Source organism: Acipenser ruthenus, chromosome 59, assembly GCF_902713425.1.
Source record: "Acipenser ruthenus chromosome 59, fAciRut3.2 maternal haplotype, whole genome shotgun sequence".
Classification (NCBI taxonomy): Eukaryota; Metazoa; Chordata; class Actinopteri; order Acipenseriformes; family Acipenseridae; genus Acipenser; species Acipenser ruthenus.
In genome coordinates, this window is record NC_081247.1 from 2595092 (window position 1) to 2620001 (window position 24910).

The window sequence follows — 24910 nt, forward strand, 5'->3', positions numbered from 1 at the left end:
AAATGGAAAAGCGTATCCCTTTTAAGTATGAAATGCTACCGAATGGGTATTTACCTCCTAAAGACCCGAGTCCTGAATATTGTATACCAAAGCTGCTCACCGAGCCTGTGACGCAGTCATGACTCTGCCCCCGAGGTATCAAAAGGACTGCGCTCACAGATCTCAGCGTCATTTTTTAATTTCAAGACTGACCTGATCTGAGAGCTTTGTTCAGATAAGTACTTTGTTGCTTCTGTTTGTGTATACTTATGATTTTTTGTGTGTTACACAAATTCTGTGTGATAGTTAAACTAATTGCTGTAATCTTTTTCTGTTATGCGTTCTGTGTGCACTTCGCCCTACTGCAGCCGTGTGCCCCGCGTGAAGCCAGCGGCTCGAGTCGCTCCTTCCCAGGGATCCAGCAACATCTGTCTTTGTGCTCTTCCCCCAGGCTGCATAGCTCCCGCTGCAACTTATTTTCTTTCTCGTATCTGCTTTTTAGCACCATAAGAGATGTTTTATATTATTTATGTAATTGTTAAATTATTTTTTTTGTTGAGAAAGTCTTTTCTCTTTGTGTTTTTTCTGTTTTTACAGATACGGGGCAGCAGTGTGGAGTAGTGGTTAGGGCTCTGGACTCTTGACTGGAGGGTCGTGGGTTCAATCCCAGGTGGGGGACACTGCTGCTGTACCCTTGAGCAAGGTACTTTACCTAGATTGCTCCAGTAAAAACCCAACTGTATAAATGGGTAATTGTATGTAAAAATAATGTGATATCTTGTAACAATTGTAAGTTGCTCTGGATAAGGGCGTCTGCTAAGAAATAAATAATAATAATAATAATAATACTACATTCAGGCCTGTCTGCAGTGTGGTGCTCAGCACACGAGCAGCAAGTGCAGCTGCTGGGCTCAGCAGCTCTGCGCAGGACCGAGATACTCGCTTCGGTTGTTCTTGCTTTAAGCAATTTCAGCCCCAGTATCTTGATGCTGTTTTGGTGACAGTTTTTTAGCATCACCATTGCAAAGGCTGTTGGTCCATTCTAACAAGCAGGCTTCCCTCAGTCTCGTGTTGGTACTGACTTGCCAGTGGCTTTAACCAAACCGATACCAAGGTCACCAACCCGCTTTCGCTCCTGACCCGGTACCAAACCGGGACAGAGGTTACAGCACCAGTACCAGTACCGTCCCTGTACCAACCCAGTGCTGTCCTGGTACCGTCCCTGCACTGACCCAGTGCTAAAGTCACTAAACTGGTACCGAACTGACCCAGTATCGTCCTAGTACTGACCTGGTTTCCAACCTGGTACCGACCCGATGCTAATGTCACCAAACTGGTACCGACCTGGTTCTAAATGGTGCCAAAGCCACCAGACCGGTACCGAACTGGCATGGTGCCGACCAGATTCCGAATCAGTACTGAACCGGATCTGAACCAGTGCCAACCCGTTGTTAAATACACTGAACTGGTTCTGAACCAACCCAGTACCGCCCCAGTTCCAGCCCTCTACCAAGCAGTGCCAAGGTCACCTGTCTGGTACCGAACTGGTCCCGCTCGGGTCATGATCCGCCCAGTCAGTATATATAAGCAGATTGAGTCAAGAGCTGTACGACCCTATACTGTACATTGCATTGCTTAATCCTTGCATCATGCCCAGGTTCTATCCCTGTGAGACATGCAAGACCAGTCTGCCTATGGAGGACAAACATGGCATGTGCGCTTCCTGCCTGGGGCAAGAGCATGCCAAGGAGGCACTGGTTAATCGCAGCTTTGGCAAATTTTGTGCCCCTTTCTCCAAGCGAATGCTTGAGAAGAGGTTATCCCACAGCTCTGAGGATCCTGAGGATCCTCTGCATCCTTACTCCTGCTCAGCGCTCTTCCCCATCAGCGTCTCTTACAGAGGTGGCTACATCCTCACCCCATGGCTCTGCACCCGGGAAAGTAGCCCAGGCAGGAAACAGTCTTCACGGTCTTCCTGATCCTCCTCGAGCTCTAACTCTCCTTCCCCTCCTCCATGGAAGACGAAGAAGAGTCGCCATTCCAGGCGACCGGTAGACTCGGAGCAGATGGAAAAGATCTGGGCAGCTGTTTCCTGCCAAGGAACTGTTCTTGCTGAATTACTGCGGGAACGTTTTCTGCCACCTGCCCCGTTTGCCCCCACGGGGCCCCATGGGACTGCAAGCGCAGATTTGCCAAAGGAGGACATACTGTCCATCGCCTCTGAGGATGTCGGCGATAAGTAGCTGGCATTTCCATCTGAGGACGTGGAGTGGGACGGCACCTCCCCTGCGCTCAGCTCTCCCTATTGGCAGTGCTCGCAAATCAAGAGGGCCACTTCTATATGAAATCCAGTCTTCCAGGGACCATCTGGCAACAGGTCCTGCTGTTTCCCGTTCAATGGAAACCCTATCTAGGGTGCATGATGTGGAAAAGCTGGGTCTGGACAATTTTCCACTGGTTGAGGCTTCCATTGCTGCCTTGGTCCAGGCGCGTCCTTTGGCGCTCCTATCCAAGAATGCTAGCTGCCCCAACAAGCATTGCCTGGTTTCTGAGGTGATCCTCAAAAGATCACCTCAGAAACCAGAAACCATTCGCTGCACGGCTAGGGAACTACAGTAGCATCCTGGTAGCCTACCAGTCGCATTTGCTGCAGTCCCTCTCTGAGAACCACAGGCTCTCAACAGCTGGATGAGCTGCACCTGGTGAACTACAACCTGCTCCATTTGTCCAAACTCAATGGACAGGCTGTAGGCAGAAACCTGGCTACGTTGATATCCTCCCACAGGCAACTTTGGCATTCCGAGGCACGTGTGCCTGATGGGGACGAAGCACAGCTGTTTGACGCCACGATCACAGTGCTGTCTACACTCACAGATCTCAGCGTCATTTTTTAATTTCAAGACTGACCTGATCGGAGAGCTTTGTTCAGATAAGTACTTTATCACTTCTGTTGTGTATATTTATGATTTTTTGGGTTTTACACAAATTCTGTGTAATAGTTAAACTAATTGCTGTATTCAGGTCTGTGACGGGGGACTGCCCCATTTTTATGAACGTGGTTGGGACTGGCAGGGAGGGGGTTAAAATTCCTCCCTGCCAGGAAAACATGTGAGAATGTGGCTGGAGCCCTAATTGAATAATCAGCAATTATTGATTAATTGGGCTCCAGCCACAGGGGATAAAAGCCAGGGGAGAGGTCCTGGCTGGGGGGGGGGGAAGAGTTCTAAAGCAGCGTTGTGCTGTTTTGTTAGTTTTGAAACCAGTGAAGGCAATGCCCAGCCTGGACGCTGTATTTATTTTGTAAGTTTTGTTTTGTGTCTATTTTGTGTTTTGAAACCTTTCTGTTTGGCCCTTGTGCCTATTTATTTGATTATTTTTGTTTATTAAAAAGCTTTATTTTGAACTTCAAACTGTCTCTGAGCCTCAACCTCTGCCAATCCTGTCACAAGGTCTTTAGGAGTTAAATACCCATTCGGTAATGGTTACATTTCAATTTCAGGGAACCGGGGTTGATAATAACCATTGACTTAGAAATTGCACCGGTTGAGGCCTCTCTTATAGAGCCAGGGAGAGCGTTCCACAGCACAGGGGCCCTACAACTGAACACTCTACCACCTGTGCTGGGGACAGTAAGCAGCAAAGCATCCTGGGATCGGAGAGGCCTTCCAGGAATATAATGGACTAAAAGATCCCTCAAGTATGATGGGGCCAGACCATTCAGGGCTTTATCAGTTAAGAGTAGGACCTTAGAATCAATCCTGGATCGCACTGGGGGCTAATGTAGGGCTGCTAGCACATGGGAAATATGTTCAATTTTTTTTTGTTCTTGTTTAAACCCTGGCCGCAACATTTTGTAGAAGCTGCAATTGAGATAAAACATATCTTGGGATACCTGAAAACACGGTGTTACAATAATCAAGCCTAGATGATACAAAGGCATGCATCAATCTCTCAGCATCCTGCAGCGAAAGAAAGCATCCTACTTTAGCTAAGGTCAAAAAATGACACTTTGGTTCCTACTGTGCCGTTCTAATGAAAGATCTGGGTCAGAAATGACACCCAAGTTCCTCATTTCAGCTTTCAGCAAGGGAAGCTGCCCACTGGAAAAACACATGGATTTGTATTATTTTGATCCCAAAAGCATTACCTCCTGTTTTATCTGAATTTAACAATAAACACTTATCCGACCTCCACAGCTTACTATCAGTGAGGCAGGTAGGTAATATTTGAAGATAAAGTATCACCCGGTTTAGAGACAAATAAGTGATTATGAGAGCATAACCATGAAAATTAACCTACAGACATTTTTTGTACATCCTTTTGATGATAATATCGCCCAAGGGCAGCATGTATAATTTGACTGCGAACAGAATCCAGCCTTCTTGTACCATTATTAACCTGCCCCCTGCAACATTCTGCCCCCTAGTGGATGGAATACACACATTGGTAAGAAATACCACATAGAACCTCTTTACAGGGGGTCAGGTTAATGCTACAAGACTGCTGAATTCAGCTCTAATATACTTCCTACTGGTGTAATTGCAGGGGCAGGTTAATATGGTTCCACACTGGTGTACCTCATGTAGTTCAGGAGAGAAGAGAGAGGAGAGGGGAAAGGAGGGCAGAGGGTGAGTGTGGAAGCAGTTTTAAAGATATCAAAACAGAAACACACAGTTGAGTTACATTTTTACAGACATTTATTTTGAAACAAAGCATTTCTTGTATAAATTCATGCAATACAATAAATCATCTTTAAATATTTTTTCGGATTGTTCTCGGCTTTCCTTATTCATTTCATTTCAATAAACTCATTTCACAACTCATTTGTTTATTATAGGAAACTAACTCCTACTTTTTTTAAAGTTTTTTTTTTAAAATCTGTATTCATTCTTAATTGTATTTTATTTTTAAAATCATTTTGAAACCAAATACAAATAAACCAAAACATAAAACAGTTTTAATATAACATCTCTGCTTCCATTATTTCTTACGCACATCTTTTCTGTCATTTTAAAACATCTGCTACATGAGGGTAAAGAAATTGTTGTTTGCACAAACCTTGCTGTTTTCAGATAGTGCTGCACTTCCTTGGAAGGTGAAACTGCCCCTTCAGCAGCTTATTTCATTAACCAACCAGTGGCCTCTGCCCCTATTGACTGCCACCTTTTCACACAGTGATATGCTTTCACCCGAAGACACCGATAATGTGATCTAGGAAGTGCGAGGCTACCTGAAAGGAAGGCATGCAAACTGAGAACTTTCTTAACCCAGTGTAGCAGCAGATACAATTGAAATCCAGGTTTGCTATAAATCTTTCAATCCTGCATATTCAAGAGCTGTGTAACGAAAACCTTTCATTTAGTGTTTATAAACTTAATACAAAGGTAAGGGGAGAGAAGTAAAGAAGGAAATGTTGCTGTATACTGACCACTGCGGGTGAACTGTGTCAATTTTCCTAAGATCTTTATACAGACAGAACAGGGCAGGCGTATTGAGACTGCAGGACAGACTCTGCTCTAATGTAGTATTAGTATTATTATTATTATTATTATTATTATTATTATTATTATTATTATTATTATTATTATTATATTATATAGCAATGGCTCAAAACATGATTCAGACAGCCCCCCCTAAGTTTCAATCTCCATAGTTTTATATATTATACAGCAGTGGCTCCAAACATGATTCAGACAGGCCTCCTAAGTTTCAATCTCCATAGTTTAATATATTATACAGCAGTGGCATCAGACATGACACCCACTCCCCTATCACCTAGCCCTTCTCACTCTTCTCTTCACAATGGCGTTGTCTTCCTAGTATTGGATTTGGTGCTGTCTCTCCTCTATCCTTACACCCATCCTCTACCCGCTAACCCATAAAACCTTACCCCCTCTCTTCTTCACAATTAGAATTGGCACACCCTATCCCAGGGGTGGGCAATTCCGGTCCTGGAGGGCCTGTGTCCCTCCTGGCTTTTGTTTCAACTTTGCACTAAATTACTTAATTGGACCAATTATTACCAATTATTGGTCTAATTAAGTAATTTAGAGCACAGTTGGACACAGGCCCTCCAGGACCGGAATTGCCCACCCCTGCCCTATCCGCATCCCCCTCTCCTCTCACCCCCTACATCCATTCGCCCTAACCCCTATCCCCTAACACCCTCTCGCCTTGACACTGAGAATCGACTGCCCCTCCCTCCTGCCCCTCCCCCTCCCTCCTGCCCCTCCCCTCCTCTCCTCACACTGGTGTGGTTTTTCTATTCAGGGTGTTTGAATTGGAGCTCTCCTTCGCTTGCCTGTCCATAGTGCTGCTCCCCCCCCCGCTCCCTCCCCCCCCTCCCCCGTTCGTGTTGCCCCCCCCGCCCTGCCTGTCGATCAGCTGCTGGGAGGAGGAGGAGATGCCCTGGTGGGAGTCTTTCGGGAAGCAGTTGTGGACCTGAAAGAACGCTGCCCTGTCTACTGTCCCGTAGAGAGGAGCACCCAGCCCGCCCAGCCCCGCCAACTTGGCGTCCCGAGACAGCGTGTACATGGTGATGTCGGCCCCGCCAGAGGAGGAGTGGGGGTTGGGCAGGGTGGACACTGACAGGGGGCCCTGCGAGGGGGGCAGCCCCCCGAAGTTCTTCAACCTGACGGGGGAGGGGTCCCGGGATGGGGAGGGCTCGCTGGAGCGGGAGCTGGAGCGAGAGCGCGGGCGGAAGCGGTAGCTGGGCAGGCGCAGGATGGCAGAGGTGCTCTTGAGGAGGTCAGTCCGTGAACGGCAGCGCGCCTCCTTGTTCTTCTCAATGTAGATGTTCACAGCCAGCACCCCGATCATCTCTGCCAGGATGAAGCTCAGCCCCCCGAAGTAGAAGGACCAGCCGTAGGAGTAGTGCCACTTCTTATCCTCGTCCTTCTTCATAGAGATGTCTCCTGCACTGGCTGAGATGTACACGATCACCCCGATGATGTTACTGAGGCCTGGAGAGGAGAAGGAGGAGAGATTGAAACTGTGTGTGTCTCTGTGTATGTGTGTGTCTGTCTCGCGCTCACATTCACACTCACACACTCTCACTCATACACACACTCACACTCACTCACGGACACGCACACTCACTCTCACAAACTCAGTCACACTCACACTCTCACACACACACTCTCTCAAACTCACACTCACTCACACACACACACTCACACCCAGTCACACTCACACTCACTCACAGACACTCACTCTCACAAACTCAGTCACACACACACACACACACTCGCACACTCACACTCACTCACACACACTCGCACTCACACACACACTCGCACACTCACACTTTCTCACCAGCTGCTACGAACAGTATCCCTGCCCCCAGGATGATGTTTCTTTTGCTCTTGTAGAAACGACTTGCTGCAATACACACTCCCCCCAGCAGGAGCAGTATAGCGCTGAGGATAGGGAAGAGACTGGAGGCCCGGACCACTCCTAGAGAAGGGTGGAGGAGAGAGAATTTAGAAATGCTTTACTTTCTGTTCACCAAGGAAGTGTAACATTATCTGAAAGCAGCCAAGCTTGTGCAAACAGAGATTTCTTTAGCTTTATATAGATAAAATGAATATCTATGTTATAACATGGCAATGCTAGTGTTACCACACTATATAACACTAATATAAAACCCATTACAGAACTACAGCAGATACCCAACATGGTGTCTATATAATGTTGTAATCTAGTGCGCTAGCATTGCCTGCTGTGTGCTGGGCAGAGCCTGGCTGTGCTGTACTGCACACAGGGCAGTTCTGTTGGGACCACTAATATAAAACCCTGTACAGCAGCTACCCAACATGTTGTCTATATAAAGTTGTAATCTAGGGAGCTAGTATTGCCTCACTGTGCTGTATACAGGTTTACATGTAATTGTGATGAACTCACGCAGAACATATTCATTTTGGTCAAAGTCTGCGTCGTCAGGGAAGTGATTAATCTGCGCACAAACTCCACGCTTCAAACCTACCAATAGAAAAACATGAAAAAATGAACAAGCCTGTCAAAAATACAAAAAAAAAAAAATCATAGATCATCTAGTGTGTACACATGGGAAAATGTGTGACAAACACACAGAAAGAGAGAGAGACAGACCCCAGATTCTGACACTCAATAACTTCCGCTAAAAAGGTCCTCAGTAGGTTTCATCACAATTGGACAAGTGGGTCTAGATATATGTGGAAATACGAGTGTGACAGACACACAGACACACGGACAGTTCTAAACATGCAAATCACGTTTTCATTAAAATCAAATTAAAAATGACTTTCTGTTATTTAGAAACTAATGTCCATGTTGGTTGAAGTGCTCTGCGGTTTGCTGTAGGATGCCGGCTGCCTGTTTGAGCCACATGGAGTGCTTTCACCACAGCATGTGGGACTGCAGTCCATGTATAAGAGAGGAACGTTACTGGGAAGCAGCGATTCATTTGTGCCGGATCCAGATCCGGTGTCGTGTTATCTGACAGGTGAGAATTATACAGTTTTCAAATGATGAATCATAACATGGAAAATAAAAAACACTTTCCTGTTCCATGAATTGAACAACAAAACTATACTGCAACGATACTGACACCAACAATAAGCCACAACCCCCCCAGACCCACAAGCAGATGCGAAATTGAAGCACATATGGGAGCTGCTTTAAATCAAGGTCTAGAACAAAAATGCCATCCCTCTTCCTTAATGGTAAGTGGTGAATCAGGGTTTCATGCCTTATTGTTGGTGTTGGGAGCTGCATGCCCACCTTTGCCTCGCCATGTTTTAACATAATCTTCAGGTTTGAAAAACAGCAGCGGCGAAGTGACTCATCTGATGAACAGGAGCGACCACACGGCTGTTGTTAAGAGCGCTGGTTTCTTTGCTGTTGCACTGTAAGGGTTGAACAAATACTAGTAATCTTCCTATTCACACACATTGCATCCTACAGTATATCGTTACAGTAGGGTTTTGTCATTCAATTCATGGAACAGGATTTTTTTTTAATTGTACATGTTATGTTTATAGAGTTCTTTTGTTGTTGTTATTTTTCATACAGTTCATCATTTGCAAACTGTTTAATTCTCGTCTGTCAGACAGAAAGGTATGGGATCGGCATTCGGCATTAACGGCTGATAATAACACTCACATGACTGTTATGATATGGAGTATTGATTGTCATTGTCTGTGTTGCTATGCAGCATCATTCTGTGTGCTACTTTGTCTGAACTTAAAGAGTAAGTAGCTGGGTTCCAAAAAAATATAGCGTTATTCCTCCAAACATTTTGCTACAACTGTTTAAATAACATAGCTTTAATTTTTCTTTTCACTGTTAACATCCTGACAACTTTTTACACTTATAATAAAGTCTGTTTCTGTGCTCTTTTCAAAATGTCTGCTCTAGTGCACTGGGGTTTGAGATGTGTCCTCTAAATCACTGCAGGAAGAGCGATTTAAAAAAAAAACCCAAAACATAACAACAAGTGCTCTGGCTTTTCTGTTTCGTACCACATCATGGATCGTTATTGCTATAATCCTGACACTATCCTGACACACACTCTGATAATATACAATGCTACTTCTAACTCTGGGACAGAAGGAGTTGTATTAATATTAGTTGTGGGTGAAAATCTCAAGCCAGATAAGATTTGATGATGACATCATTGCTGTTTTTTTTACCACCTTGTGTACACTTGCTGCAGTGTAATCATGACTATGTGATTCGTGGTTACAATTAAGTTGCACAATTAAGAAGCTGACAGTAATGTTGTTGAATCTGACACCCTGGGATCCTTCAAGAAGCTGCTTGATGTGATTCTGGAATCAATAAGCTACTAACAACCAAACGAGCAAGATGGGCTGAATGTCCTCCTCTCGTTTGTAAACTTTCTTATGTTCTTATGTTCTTAAGTTTGGGTATAAATGGAGCACAGCTAGAGTCTGATGTCACATCAGAGAAAGAAATTAAGAGGGCTGCACGCTGTGGTCTCTGGGACTGGTAGTTAGAACATCAGAACATAAGAAAGTTTACAAACGAGAGGAGGCCATTCAGCCCATCTTGCTCGTTTGGTTGTTAGTAGCTTATTGATTCCAGAATCTCATCAAGCAGCTTCTTGAAGGATCCCAGGGTGTCAGCTTCAACAACATTACTGGGGAGTTGGTTCCAGACCCTCACAATTCTCTGTGTAAAAAAGTGCCTCCTATTTTCTGTTCTGAATGCCCCTTTATCTAACTGGTAGCTGTGTCTTTCCTATTGAAGAGAGCTGCATGCTAGTCTCTGGGACTGGTAGCTGTGTCTTTCCTATTGAAGAGAGCTGCATGCTAGTCTCTGGGACTGGTAGCTGTGTCTTTCCTATTGAAGAGAGCTGCATGCTAGTCTCTGGGACTGGTAGCTGTGTCTTTCCTATTGAAGAGAGCTGCATGCTAGTCTCTGGGACTGGTAGCTGTGTCTTTCCTATTGAAGAGAGCTGCATGCTAGTCTCTGGGACTGGTAGCTGTGTCTTTCCTATTGAAGAGAGCTGCATGCTAGTCTCTGGGACTGGTAGCTGTGTCTTTCCTATTGAAGAGAGCTGCATGCTAGTCTCTGGGACTGGTAGCTGTGTCTTTCCTATTGAAGAGAGCTGCATGCTAGTCTCTGGGACTGGTAGCTGTGTCTTTCCGTAGCATGAGTATTAAACTGAATCTGTCTGCTGAATTGAGTCTGGTGACTCAATACTCACCATTGAAACATGAAAAATAATAAACAGCTTTCGGGACAAAAACCTGCAGAATAATGAAGGGGTTCAGTAGCACACCTCTGAGGGATGGACGGGGGACGGAGAGCCGGATGATGGACGGAGGGATGGACGGGGTGAGAGATGGAGGATGGATGGAACTCTGGAGGAATGTTCACTTTCTCCCTGAGCCTGTAGAGAGATAGAGAGCTGGAGACACACAGACAGACAGGCAGGCAGGCAGGCAGGCAGACATGGAAGACAGGCATGCATGCAGACAGACAGGCAGACAGACAGACAGGTAAGCAGGCAGACACAGACTGTAGTTCTATATTGATGTAGTCGACAGGATCTGTATTAATGATGTTCAGATAGATAGATAGATAGATAGATAGATAGATAGATAGATATTCACACACAGATAGATAGTCAGATATTAACACACACAGATATTATACAGTAGATATTTCTACTTTCTCCATCACCCTCAAAACAGCAGATTCTCCACAGCCTGGAGTGTGAGACAGATAGACAAGCTGACAGAGACAGGCAGACAGACAGACAGCCTGACAGAGACAGGCAGACACACACAGACACCACTCACACTCACACACGCACACACAATGTCACTCTCACACTCACTCTCACACACACACTCACACTCACACACTCACTCTCACACTCAATCACTCACTCTCACACATGCGCACTCGCACTCGCACCCACTCACACACACTCACACTCATGCACTCACACTCACACACACACAGACACAGAGGCAAACACTCCCACTGACACACACAATCTCACTCTCTCTCACTCTCACACACTCACACTCACACACTCACACTCACTCACACTCACACTCATGCACTCACACTCACACACACACAGACACAGAGGCAAACACTCCCACTGACACACACACTCTCACTCTCACTCACACTCACTCACACTCACACTCACACACACTCACACACAGAGGCAAACACTCCCACTGACACACACTCTCTCACTCTCACTCTCACACACACTCACTGACACACAGAGACAAACAAACACTCACACTCACTCTCACACACTCACACTCACACCAACTCACACTCACACACTCATGCACACACACCGACACTCATGCACTCACACTAGCACTCGCACTCTCACACACAGTCACACTCACACACACTCTCTCTCTCTTCCTCACCCTCTAAGCAGCAGATCCTCCACAGTCCGGAGTGAGTGAGTGCGCCGGGGTCCTTCTTGTCTTTGCTGTGGGTGTCGTCGGTGCTGGAGTTGGCTGTGCTGTTGCAGATGAAGGCTCTTGCGTAGAGCCAGTAATCGGTGCCGATCGCCACCGTCATCAGACCGAACGCGGCGAACGCTCCCACCGTGGTGAGCAAGATCTGGATTCCCTTCTCACACCAGACCATCGCGAGCACGAAGCACCATTCCCTGGTGCACAGAGAGACTGGGGGAGAGGGAGAGGGTTACAAAGAGTTCAGAGAGGAAAAGGGTGTCAGTTTCATTATCCGGCACACAGCAAGTCTGGAGACAGTTTAGAAATAGTTAAGAAACTGTGCTCCAGTACCGCCATCTTGACACAAAAACTCCATTACTGGCTGTAGGGGACTGGTTCCTTGTTAGAGCCACAATGGAGCCAGTTTCAAGATCTGAATCCTCTCTCACACCACATGGAAATAGAGAGAGATCAAACAGAGAGAAGATGGAGTTCCAAGCTGTAACAGGGAGAGATCTGGACTGGCCGTCTGACGCATGCACGATGCTGCAGGAAGGGGGCGGCAGTCCCGTGGGGGAGCGGCTGGGAGGCGGGCTTTAATGGGATTGTTTAACCTATAAAGTAATACTCTGCTGTTTCCTCAGATCTGCCCCTTTAGACTGGAACAGCGAGCAAAGCGGTCTCGTTTGACTACAGAGGGACGGGAGGAAAACAAACGTCCGGAAAGAAAAACTAAAGAAAATAATTTTAAAGAAAGAGAGAGAAAAGTGGGGAATCGTTGGGCAGCCCCGATATTGTTGTGCAGTGAGTTGGAGACAGCAGAGTGTAGGACGGAGGCCCGGGTCGTACGGGTAGCGGCGACTGGGGGGATTCACGCTGCGAAGTGCAGCACATTTATTTTGTAGTTTTTCCTTACTGTGTTTTATTTTCCCTGTTTCTTTTTGCCTTTTTCGTTTTTTCATAATTTGTAAGCACCTGCGAGTGCTCTACTGTACCTGAGTACCCTGCCGTGGTATTCCCCGTAGGTTCTGGATAACATAGCTGGTAGCCAGACCACGGACCACAGCGCCCTCTACGGGCTCAAAGAAATCGGTGCAACTCCCAGGAGTAAAAATAAAACAGAGCACCTGTGTGGTGTTTCAACTACAATTTCTGTCTCCCGTGTCAGTGAATACCCACACCCTTCCACACAAGCACTAAGAGTTTAGCTGCTTTTTGCATAGTCATCAGGATGTATATTAATGTATGTCAAAACATAGATAGAGGCCTACAGGCAGACATAGACACACAGACAGACAGACAGACAGAGCCCCACAATCCAGTTCAGTTTGACGCTACAATATAATCCCTTCTTCTTGGTGTCTGTCTAATTATATTTAACATCCTGTAATCAAAGAAACTACAAAATGATATCGCAAAAGTCTACCAGAAGCCATAATAGTAGTGCAGTATTTCTGAAATGTCACATTTTTTAATTTTTGAGTATTTAGAGTATTAACTCTAGGTAAGTGTGTAATAAGTCTGTTAAGGGCTTCGAGGGGTTATGGGACATCATCGACCACAAGACCGTAGATCGAGTCCCTGTAAGATAGGGTGGTCAAGATAAGTAATGTCTTGATAGACAGGCACTCCTTCTCTACGGTTGAATATCTAGTTTCCCGTGGAAACAGTTTACGACTGATGTAAATGATGGGGTGCTTATTCCCAGGTTCCCCCTGTAAAAGAACAGCCCCCAAACCCACCCCTGAGACATCAGTCTGTACTGTGAAAGTCTGGTCAAAGTCTGGACTTTGCAAAACTGGTTCCCGGCACAAACACTCTTTAAGATCCTGGAAAGCTTGCTCATAACTCTCTGACCACCCAACTTTATTTGGAGCAGATTTCCTGGTGAGATCAGTAAGGGCGGAAGCTCGTGTAGAAAAACCGGGGAGAACAGCCGATACCAGCTAACCAGCCTCAGGAATGACCTCACCTGCTTCTTGGTCGTAGGGGTCGGACAGGTACGTATGGCATCCACCTTCCCCACGTGCGGTTTGATGTCTCCTTCTCCAAGAACATAACCTAGGTATTTCACTTCTTCCTAAGTGAACATTTGCTGGAGTTAAGCATTATCCCAGCTCGCTGTATTCTTTGAAACACATCGGTTAGGAGAGTGAGATGCTCTGCCCAACTCTTGCTGTAGACACCATCTATATTTGCTGCAGCACACTCCTCTGCTCCCCGTAACACTTGATCCATCAGGCGCTGAAAGGTAGCAGCTGCACCATGAAGACCAAATGGCATTACTGTAAACTGAAAGTAGCCAAAAGATGTTTTAAAAGCTGTAAGGTCTCTTGCTGCTGGGTTGATTGGTACTCGCCAATAACCCTTGCGCATGTCCAGTGTACTAATGTACTGAGCTTGGCCCAAGCGCTTGATCATATCATTGATCCGTGGCATAGGGTACGGATCAAACTTAGAAATAGCATTTAGCTTGCGGAAGTCTATGCAGAATCGTAAAGTTCCGTATTTTTTTGGAACTAATAGCAGAGGACTACACCACTCACTATATGAGGCTCAATTACTCCCATGTCTTTCATCACTTCCATTTCCTGCTTAATAGTGCTGGTATCCGGTAATTTACTTGTCTCACTGGCCCAGAAAAGTTCAGTGATATGATGTTGGGTTAAGTCACTACGGCCTGGTCCTTCCCGCAACAACCCTGGTGGAATGCAAGCTGCCAGCTCCTGCTGCTGTTTCTCATTGAGATGGGCAAGGTCCACTGTTTGTACATCCGTCTGGATGGGAAAATATTGTTCCATTAGCTCTTCTTTTTCCTCTATTACTCTGGCGAAAAGCTGGACTGTAGTTGCCACCTCTCGTGGTTTCCACTCTCAACAGATTAACATGGTACATCTGCTTTTCTTATCCTTTCTCGCATGGCTATTTCGTAGGTGACAGACCCCATCTTCCGAAGCACCTCGTATGGCCCTTGCCATTTGGCCAACAGACTGCTTTCCTTTGTAGGCAACAAAAGCAACACTTTTTGAGATGGTGAGAATGTTCTTTGTCTTGCTGTCCGGTCGTACCAGCATTTCTGTCTTTGCTGCGTTTCTTCAGACTATTATGAGCCAGTGTTGACATGTACTCCAACTGTCTCTCATTTGGAGAACATAGGACATTACATTCAGTTTTTGTTGTGGACGTTCTCCCTCCCATGCTTCTTTAAGAACATCAAGTGTCCCCCTCACTTACCTTCCATACAGAAACTTGAATGGCGAGAAGCCAGTCAACGCTTGGGGCACCTCCCGATAGGCAGACAAGATATAGGGTAGCCACTTATCCAAGTCTGAACCTGTCTTGGAAACAAGCTTTCACATCATGTTCTTAAGGGTTTGGTCAAACCTTTCCACCAACCCGTCAGTCTGGGGGTGGTATGGTGTGGTTTTAATCCCTTTAATACCCATTAACTGGTACACTTGCGCTAACAGTCTAGAGGTAAAATGTGTACCTTGGTCAGTAAGAATCTCAACAGGAATCCCTACTCATGAAAATAACACAAAGAAGGCCCCTGCAATATGTCTGGCCTTTATATATCTTAATGGGCATGCCTCTGGGTACCTTGTTGCGTAGTCGCAGACCACCAAAATAAAACGATTGCCATTTCTACTTCGCTCCAAAAGACCCACTCGCATGCCTTTCTTCCCTGGAGCTGTAAGTTGACACTCTGGGCATGTCTTACAATATTGTAATACATCTTGGTACATTTTAGGCCAATAAAACCTTTGGGCTTTTATAGCTAATGTTTTATTCTGTCCTAAATGCCCTGCCCATGGTAATAAATGTCCTAGTTCCAATACTCATGCCTTCAAAGCAAACAATAACACTAGCTGTTCCCCTTCTGAGCTCACTCTATACAACACTTCCCCCTTGATGACATACTGCTCATCCAAACCACCTCCAATCTCAACCTTTTTAAATAGCCCCTCTAAACTACTGTCTGACACTCCCCCATATTAGGTGGAAAGTCACCCTTTTCTGAGGCTGGTGGTTCTATCAGCTCTTCTACTCTCGGGGTTTTGACTTGCACCAAGGTCTGACCACTACCTGTATCAATTAAGGCTTCCCAGTTCTCCCCATTAATCCCTACTGTAATCACGGAGTCTATCTGACCTCCACGAACACACTGCCGATTGGGCCTCAGAACATAGCATAAGTTAGTCACCCTAGACTTTCTCAAGGTACACCCTGACTTTATATGCCCTTCCTGCCCACAAGTATAACAAATTACCTCCCCTTTCTCTTGTTTTACTGGGGTACTCTGTACCATTGGACTATTTTGCTGACCAACACCACCTTTCCAACCCCCAGACTTACCAGGGGCTGATGTACCAGACTCCTTGGCAAACCAGTAACCCTTGGGGCCTTGTCTGGCAGCGATGAATGCGTCAGCCAGTTGGGCAGCTTCTTGGGCCGTGCTTGGGTCATGCTCCCGTATGTACACTCGAACCTCTGGGTTGACCATCCGCAAGAATTGTTCCATAGTCAGCAGCTCAGTTATGCTCTCTCTTTTTTACGGTCTTTTGGTGTGACCCATTTCTCAAACAGGTTCTTTAAGTGTGCATAAAGTTCTTTAGGCGTTTCATTGGGAAGGACAGTGACTGACTGAAAACGTTTTCTATAAATCTCTGTATTAATTTCAAATTGCCTCTTTGACTTTTTCATACTCCAATGTATCGCTCACATCCATGGAAACATAGGCAATCCTGGCTTTGCCCATCAACAACGGCATCCCATAAACTGTCCCCTTCCTGACTGCTCCCTTGTCTGGACTGGGTTTGGAGAATCAGTAAAGGTAGTACATGTTGGCTGTTGCTCTCGCTTGCTCTGTTCCACCTCCTGTAAAAGGCTGAACTGATGTTGCATAGCATGCCACCGTTGCTCTTGCTGTGTTGATTTTACTCCACTTCTGAGCTGCAATGCTCCCTGCTGGCCACTGATCCCAACTTTACCACCAAAAGCAAGATAGAGTGGTCAAGTGGCTGATGTTATGCAGGAAGCAGACAGGAGAAGTAATAAAATGCAAACATTTATTGTTGAACTTCAATCAGAAAGTAAAACAAAAACTCATGCAAGAAATAAACAGTGCAAACCTACCAATATCTTAAACTCAATACAACTATTTATAAATATTCTTTTTGGTATTGAATCAATTTTTCAGAGCACACAGCTACTCTCTCTGAGCCTGCCACCTCTCTCTCTCTCTCTCTCTCTCTCTCTCTCTCTCGCTCTCTCTCTCGCGCGCTCTCAATCATCTCAGCTCTCTCTCTATATATACTTTCCTCCACCTAGCCACCCCCCTGGACTAGCCCAAGACCCAAACACAGCTCCCGACTATATCAGCGTCCCTGTGAACGTGCGTGCACTCCCCAAGATGGCGGCTCCCTGCAACCCATACACCGGAAAAAGACGATTATTATTATTATTATTTATTTCTTAGCAGACGCCCTTATCCAGGGCGACTTACAATCGCAAGCAAATACAAATACATTCAAGTGTTACAATATAAGTCATACAATAAGAACAAGAAATACAATAATTCTCAAGTGTGACAAACCACAATTCAATAATACAGCAGATAATAGTGAAAGTTACATCAGGATATGATTAAGTAGTGATAGTTACATCAGGATATGATTAAGTACAAAATACTACAGATTAAACACTTGGGAGATTACAATATTCTGAGGTACAGGATTAAATGCAGTAAAATAGGGGGCAGATAAGAGCAAAATAAAGCATATTTAAATGAAGGGTGATAGTGTCCCAGGATACAACAGAGGAGTTCTACAGGTGCTGTTTGAAGAGGTGAGTCTTAAGGAGGCGCCGGAATGTGGTCAGGGACTGGGCAGTCCTGACATCTGTAGGAAGGTCGTTCCACCACTGCGGAGCAAGGGTGGAGAAGGAGCGGGCTCGGGAGGCAGGGGAGCGTAGCGGAGGTAGAGCCAGTCTTCTAGTGCAGGCGGAGCGGAGAGGTCGAGTGGGGGTGTAGGGAGAGATGAGGGTCTGGAGGTAGCTGGGTGCAGTCTGATCAAGGCATCTGTAGGCTAGTACAAGAGTCTTGAACTGGATGCGAGCGGTGATCGGGAGCCAGTGGAGCGAGCGGAGTAGTGGAGTAGCGTGGGCGAAGCGAGGTAGAGAGAACACCAGGCGAGCAGCAGAGTTCTGGATGAGCTGGAGCGGACGGGTGGCGGACGCAGGGAGGCCAGCCAGGAGGGAGTTGCAGTAGTCTAGGCGGGAGAGTACCAGGGCCTGGACCAGGAGCCCTGGTACTGACTAAAAACTAAAACGGTAAGTATAAAGGTAACTATACAGAGTTTGTAAGGCCATGTTATAGGGAAACATTATCAAGACTTTTAAATAATACAAAAATCTGTTTATAGCAGCCTGTGTTATCGCCATGAATATGTGCATCTATTCTTGGCCATAACCACCCACAGCCACCGCTAAACTTCAAAACAGCATTCACTTTCTTTCTTTCTCCACCGTGCTGGAAACACCCCCGTCAAGTAAGTCTAAAATATTTTAATTTTTAACCCGTAATGGTTCCTGTAACAGGGAGAGATCTGGACTGGCCGTCTGACGTGTGCATGATGCTGCAGGAGGGGGACGGCAGTCCTGTGGGATCTGCCTGCCAGTCATGGTGGTGACACGGAGAGGTGGGGAAGAGGGTGTGTGCACTTTACCCCTCTCTGAGTGGCTGGGAGGCGGGTTTTAGTGGGATTGCTGATCCTATAAATGAATACTCTGCTGTTTCCTCAGATCTGCCCCTTTAGACCTGTACAACGAGCAAGCGGTTCTGCGCTCGGCCAGACCAGCTGACGGACGGGAGAAAAACCATCCACAGAGAATCTGAAGAGATAGAAAGAGAGTGGGGAATCCGTGAGCAGACCCCGATAGTGTGTTTTAAAAACCTAGCTGAGGAACAGCGGAGATAAGGACGGAGACCCGAGTCGTACAGGTAGCGGCGACTGGGGAAGTTCACGCTGCAAAGTGCAGCACCTTTATTTTATAGTTTTGATTATTGTGTTTTATTTTCCCTTTTTCTTGTTGCCTTCTCGTTTTCATTATTTTCGAGCACCTGCGAGTGCCCCTGCAACTGAACTGTGTACCCTGACGTGGTATGCGGTATAGTTGGTAGCCAGACCACGGACAACAGCGCCCTCTGCGGGCTAAAAGAAATCAGTGCAACTCATAAGAGTAAAATAAATAAAACCGAGCACCTGTGTGGTGTTTCAATTACACCTCCTGTGTCAGTGAATACCCACACCCTTCCACAGTACGTATTCATGCAAGATTGTTTCGATAATTAGTTATTTGCGATACACAAAATATATTCAACAATAGACAATTATCAGAGATAAAGTAATGTCCTTTAGACAGGGTTAAGATATTTGTGATGGAGCACAGGTTATGCTCAGCATTCTCTCCATCACAGTCCCTAACCCAGAACCCAGAGAAGCCCTGAACAGGTTTGATTACACACACTTACCTATACTTAATTCTTTATTATGGAGAGTTGTAATCGACCGAACACACAAACACAAATATTGTAAAGCTGAAGAAATTCATTTTTTTCATTGTAAAGCTGCCTGGTGTTGCTGTACATTCGTGGTTTCAGGGACTGTGTGTCTCCTGTGTTGTCCCCAGACTGCATCTTGGTTTGTCTCTCTGAATATTGTAGAAACTCGTTTCCAAGTGAGTCGGTATTCAGAGATGTCTCCCCACATGAGGTCGTGCTGCTCCTTAGCTTGAAATGGAGACCGTTTAGATAAAAATACCATTTTCAGGAGCGCTGCCAGGTCTGCCATTCCGACTGCTCCTGAAGTAAACAGCAGATTTATTCGTCATCCGTGAGAGAGTCAGCCCGCTGAGGAGCGTTTCCCTTTCCTCTTTTTTTGAGAAACCGTTGTTTTGCCGAGAGTCTCAGTTAGTTTAGAATTGTGACAGGGTGATGACATCACTGCCATGGCCTGTGTTCCACATCGAACAAGCTGAACATGTCCGAGTCTGCAGACAGACATACAGACAGACAAAGAGGCACACAACTCAAACACACCCCCCCACACACACTCAAACACACACACTCAAACTGACTCCCTTTGTTTACCTGAAGAGAGTGAGTCGACAAGGACGCTAGCAGAGGAGAGGGGATGGACAGAACGTGTCGCCGCTCAGTGGAGGAGTGGAGCTCTTCTCCTCTTTCAACCTGCGTTGCTTGCTCCCTCGCTCTCTCGCGCTCTCTTTCTCTCGGGCAGGTAGTTTGTTATTCCCTTCAATCCGACCACCTTCCATCTAAGGTGTCTCTCGTTCGCTCTCTCCCTCTTTCTCGTTCTGCCAGTCTTTCTTGTTGTTCGTTTCGGACTCTAGTTCCTGAAATCCAAAATCTGTTTTTCAATAATGAGGTCACAGTAAAGGTACCAATGTTTTTTTTTTTTCTTCTATTTTTTCAATGCTTTACCATACTATACTTTAATAAGGGCTAGTTACCATGGTTTGTTCATTTTAATATGCTTAACCATACATGTCTCTGCTGTACCATGCTTCCCTATGCATTACCATGCTTTCACTGTGCTTCATTACACTTTGCTGTGCTTTTACTGTGGGACACTTACAGTGTAGTAGCAATAACATGAAAATCCATCTTTCAGAACTGCACATTTGAGAGGTGTGTGGTGAAGGTCAGTGCAGGACAGGTCAGAAGGGAGAGGAGAAAGTGATGGGGATGAAGGTGAGAGAGGGGGAGAGACAGAGAGACGCAGTTGTAGCTGCCTCTCTTTCATGCGGCAGTCTCCATGGCAACGCTGTGTCTCCTGATTACATTCAAGTCAGAGAGAGAGGAGAGGAGGAGAGGAGGGAGAGGGGGAGGGGCAGAGAGACGAAAGAGAGAGAGGTTAAAAAGGCAAGTGAAGAGGAATAGAGAGAAGGAGCAGAGAGAGGAAAGAGTGAAAGGGGAGAGAGATGAGTAAGAGGGGATGGGACAGACAGGAGAAAGGGGAGAGGGAAGAGAATATGGAAGAGGAGGGAGAGAGAGATAAAGAGGCAACTAGAGAGTGAAGTATGCAGAGTGTGAGATGTATATAGCAGAGTGACTGTGACAGTGTGAGATGTATATAGCAGAGTGATTGTGAGAGTGTGAGATGTATATAGCAGAGTGACTGTGACAGTGTGAGATGTATATAGCAGAGTGACTGTGAGAGTGTGAGATGTATATAGCAGAGTGACTGTGAGAGTGTGAGATGTATATAGCAGAGTGACTGTGACAGTGTGAGATGTATATAGCAGAGTGACTGTGAGAGTGTGAGATGTATATAGCAGAGTGACTGTGAGAGTGTGAGATGTATATAGCAGAGTGACTGTGAGAGTGTGAGATGTATATAGCAGAGTGACTGTGAGAGTGTGAGATGTATATAGTAGTGACTGTGACAGTGTGAGATGTATATAGCAGAGTGACTGTGAGAGTGTGAGATGTATATAGCAGAGTGACTGTGAGAGTGTGAGATGTATATAGCAGAGTGACTGTGAGAGTGTGAGATGTATATAGCAGAGTGACTGTGACAGTGTGAGATGTATATAGTTCTCTCCCTACACCCCCACTCGACCTCTCCGCTCCGCCTGCACTAGAAGACTGGCTCTACCTCCGCTACGCTCCCCTGCCTCCCGAGCCCGCTCCTTCTCCACCCTTGCTCCGCAGTGGTGGAACGACCTTCCTACAGATGTCAGGACTGCCCAGTCCCTGACCACATTCCGGCGCCTCCTTAAGACTCACCTCTTCAAACAGCACCTGTAGAACTCCTCTGTTGTATCCTGGGACACTATCACCCTTCATTTAAATATGCTTTATTTTGCTCTTATCTGCCCCCTATTTTACTACATTTAATCCTGTACCTCAGAATATTGTAATCTGCCAAGTGTTTAATCTGTAGTATTTTGTACTTAATCATATCCTGATGTAACTATCACTATTTAATCATATCCTGATGTAACTTTCACTATTATCTGCTGTATTATTGAATTGTGGTTTGTCACACTTGAGAATTATTGTATTTCTTGTTCTTATTGTATGACTTATATTGTAACACTTGAATGTATTTGTATTTGCTTGCGATTGTAAGTCGCCCTGGATAAGGGCGTCTGCTAAGAAATAAATAATAATAATAGCAGAGTGACTGTGAGAGTGTGAGATGTATATAGCAGAGTGACTGTGACAGTGTGAGATGTATATAGCAGAGTGACTGTGACAGTGTGAGATGTATATAGCAGAGTGACTGTGACAGTGTGAGATGTATATAGCAGAGTGACTGTGAGAGTGTGAGATGTATATAGCAGAGTGACTGTGAGAGTGTGAGATGTATATAACAGAGTGACTGTGAGAGTGTGAGATGTATATAGCAGTGTGACTGTGAGAGTGTGAGATGTATATAGCAGAGTGACTGTGACAGTGTGAGATGTATATAGCAGAGTGACTGTGACAGTGTATATTAGTAATACAGAGCTCCCTCAATATTTCACTATATGGTAAATCACTAGTTTGGTTAATTCACTGTGACACCATGTTGACAGTAAACTGCTCAACTCCTGTATTGTCCTGTCTAAGGGCCCTTCGCCAATTCAGTGTTTTATATATTTCACATTCGCTGATGGGTAAGTCAGATAGCAAAATAAAGATGGAGGGCTATGTATTAGAAATAATAGAAGCAAGTGTATTGTCTATGGATGGATTAGTAGTAGTAATAATAATACTGCTGATGCTGAAGCTTGTATTTGCTCTCTAATTGAATTATTTCAGGTTGAACTCCTCTCTTGAACTCCACTGCATTATAGTAACAGTGACATGATTAATTTCCAGTGATTCAGAGTGCTATCTAACCCTAACCCATTTCCAGTGATTCAGAGTGCTATCTAACCCTAACCCATTTCCAGTGATTCAGAGTGCTATCTAACCCTAACCCTAACCCTAACCCATTTCCAGTGATTCAGAGTGCTATCTAACCCTAACCCTAACCCATTTCCAGTGATTCAGAGTGCTATCTAACCCTAACCCATTTCCAGTGATTCAGAGTGCTATCTAACCCTAACCCATTTCCAGTGATTCAGAGTGCTATCTAACCCTAACCCATTTCCAGTGATTCAGAGTGCTATCTAACCCTAACCCATTTCCAGTGATTCAGAGTGCTATCTAACCCTAACCCATTTCCAGTGATTCAGAGTGCTACCTAACCATAACCCATTTCCAGTGATTCAGAGTGCTATCTAACCCTAACCCATTTCCAGTGATTCAGAGTGCTACCTAACCATAACCCATTTCCAGTGATTCAGAGTGCTATCTAACCCTAACCCATTTCCAGTGATTCAGAGTGCTATCTAACCCTAACCCGAAACCTAACCCATTTCCAGTGATTCAGAGTGCTACCTAACCATAACCCATTTCCAGTGATTCAGAGTGCTATCAAACCCTAACCCTAACCCTAACCCATTTCCAGTGATTCAGAGTGCTACCTAACCATAACCCATTTCCAGTGATTCAGAGTGCTATCTCACACACTCGTTCCCTTGCCGGCCCAACCAGAGCCCCAGCATCATTACTCACTGACAGACATTGACACACACACACACTGACACACACACACACACTGGGACACATACACACTGAAACACACACACACACACACACACACACACATACACACTGACACACACACACACACTGAGACACATACACACTGAAACACACACACAATGACACACACACACTGAGACACACACACACTGACACACACGCAGACACTGAGACACATACACACTGACACACACACACTGAGACACATACACACTGACACACACACACACACTTAGACACATACACACTGACACACACACACACACACTGAGACACATACACACTCACACACACACAGACTGAGACACATACACAGTGACACACACACACCGAGACACATACACAGTGACACACACACACACACATTGACAACCACACACTGAGACACACACTGACACACACAAACACTGACACCCACACACATACTGACACCCAGGGCCGGATTAATCTATACGCAAATTATGCTGTAGCGTAAGGCCCCCAGCAGAATTGGGGCCCCCGTGAGGTCACCGTTTGTTTGGGACATTTTACAAAACCTGCACATGGGCCCACACACACAGGGAGGCGCACAGAAGCTTGCTTTCGGTTCATTTTGTTCTTTTATGACGGCTAGGCATTTCTTTCTCAATTACAGCATCCCTGGTCTCTGAGTCTCTCACACAAGCAGCTTCCTGCTAATGTACAATATCAATGCCCCACGCACTCTATCCATCCCTAGTCCTACTACGTCAGAGGCATCAGTCTGCAGATAAAATGTATGAATCAGGCTCAATTTACGTATTCATTTATTTCAGTTTTAGAGCCAATTTAAAAACCTGTCCTGTCTCAGATGTGCACAGTATGCCTCTTTAAATTTTAGAAATGTTCCTTTTTTCATTTGGGGGTTGGAATTTTAGGAAAGAAGGCAGGAAAAAGTAAGTGTGTACAATGCGGGAGCCTGAAGGAAATTTAAATGTGGATGTGTGCAGCCGGCAAGTTTTAAGTACACAGAGTTAGTTTCTTTCGCTACAAAATAAAACCCATAAAGAAGTAAAGGACAGACAAGTTATTCTCTTTTTGTTAAACTTCATTGTTTTGTTCGATTGAATGCAATGCGACTACTGGTCCGTAGAAGAAATCTACGCACAGGTTTGAAAAACAATAAATAAAATTCTTCTCCTATTGAATATATTAACTGCTGGACTTTCTGGTAAACTAACAAAACCACTGACCCATGAACCCAAGTAGATGTTACGTTATGCACTTGCTAATGCTTTTGTACTTTACTGCCTGGGACTGAAGCTTTTTGAAGCTCTGTGATCCATATTGCATCATTTTGTGTTCTATATTC

The 24910-nt window shown here is 45.4% G+C and overlaps 1 protein-coding gene across 3 annotated transcripts in view; it reads right to left on the reverse strand.

Moving 5' to 3' along the window:
- Nucleotides 1-6222: 6222 nt before the first annotated feature.
- Nucleotides 6223-24910, reverse strand: part of LOC131696564 (voltage-dependent calcium channel gamma-8 subunit-like) — a 22484-nt gene continuing 3796 nt past the window's right edge. For all 3 annotated transcript variants that reach the window (XM_059018435.1, XM_059018433.1, XM_059018434.1), the window contains exons 3-7: nt 20071-20333; nt 11889-12152; nt 7882-7959; nt 7294-7434; nt 6223-6941 (exon numbers count right to left, since the gene is read on the reverse strand). In XM_059018435.1, the coding sequence (XP_058874418.1) occupies nt 6223-6941; nt 7294-7434; nt 7882-7959; nt 11889-12114 (1164 nt within the window). In that variant the 5' untranslated portion in view covers nt 12115-12152; nt 20071-20333. The remainder of the gene's footprint in view (nt 6942-7293; nt 7435-7881; nt 7960-11888; nt 12153-20070; nt 20334-24910) is intronic.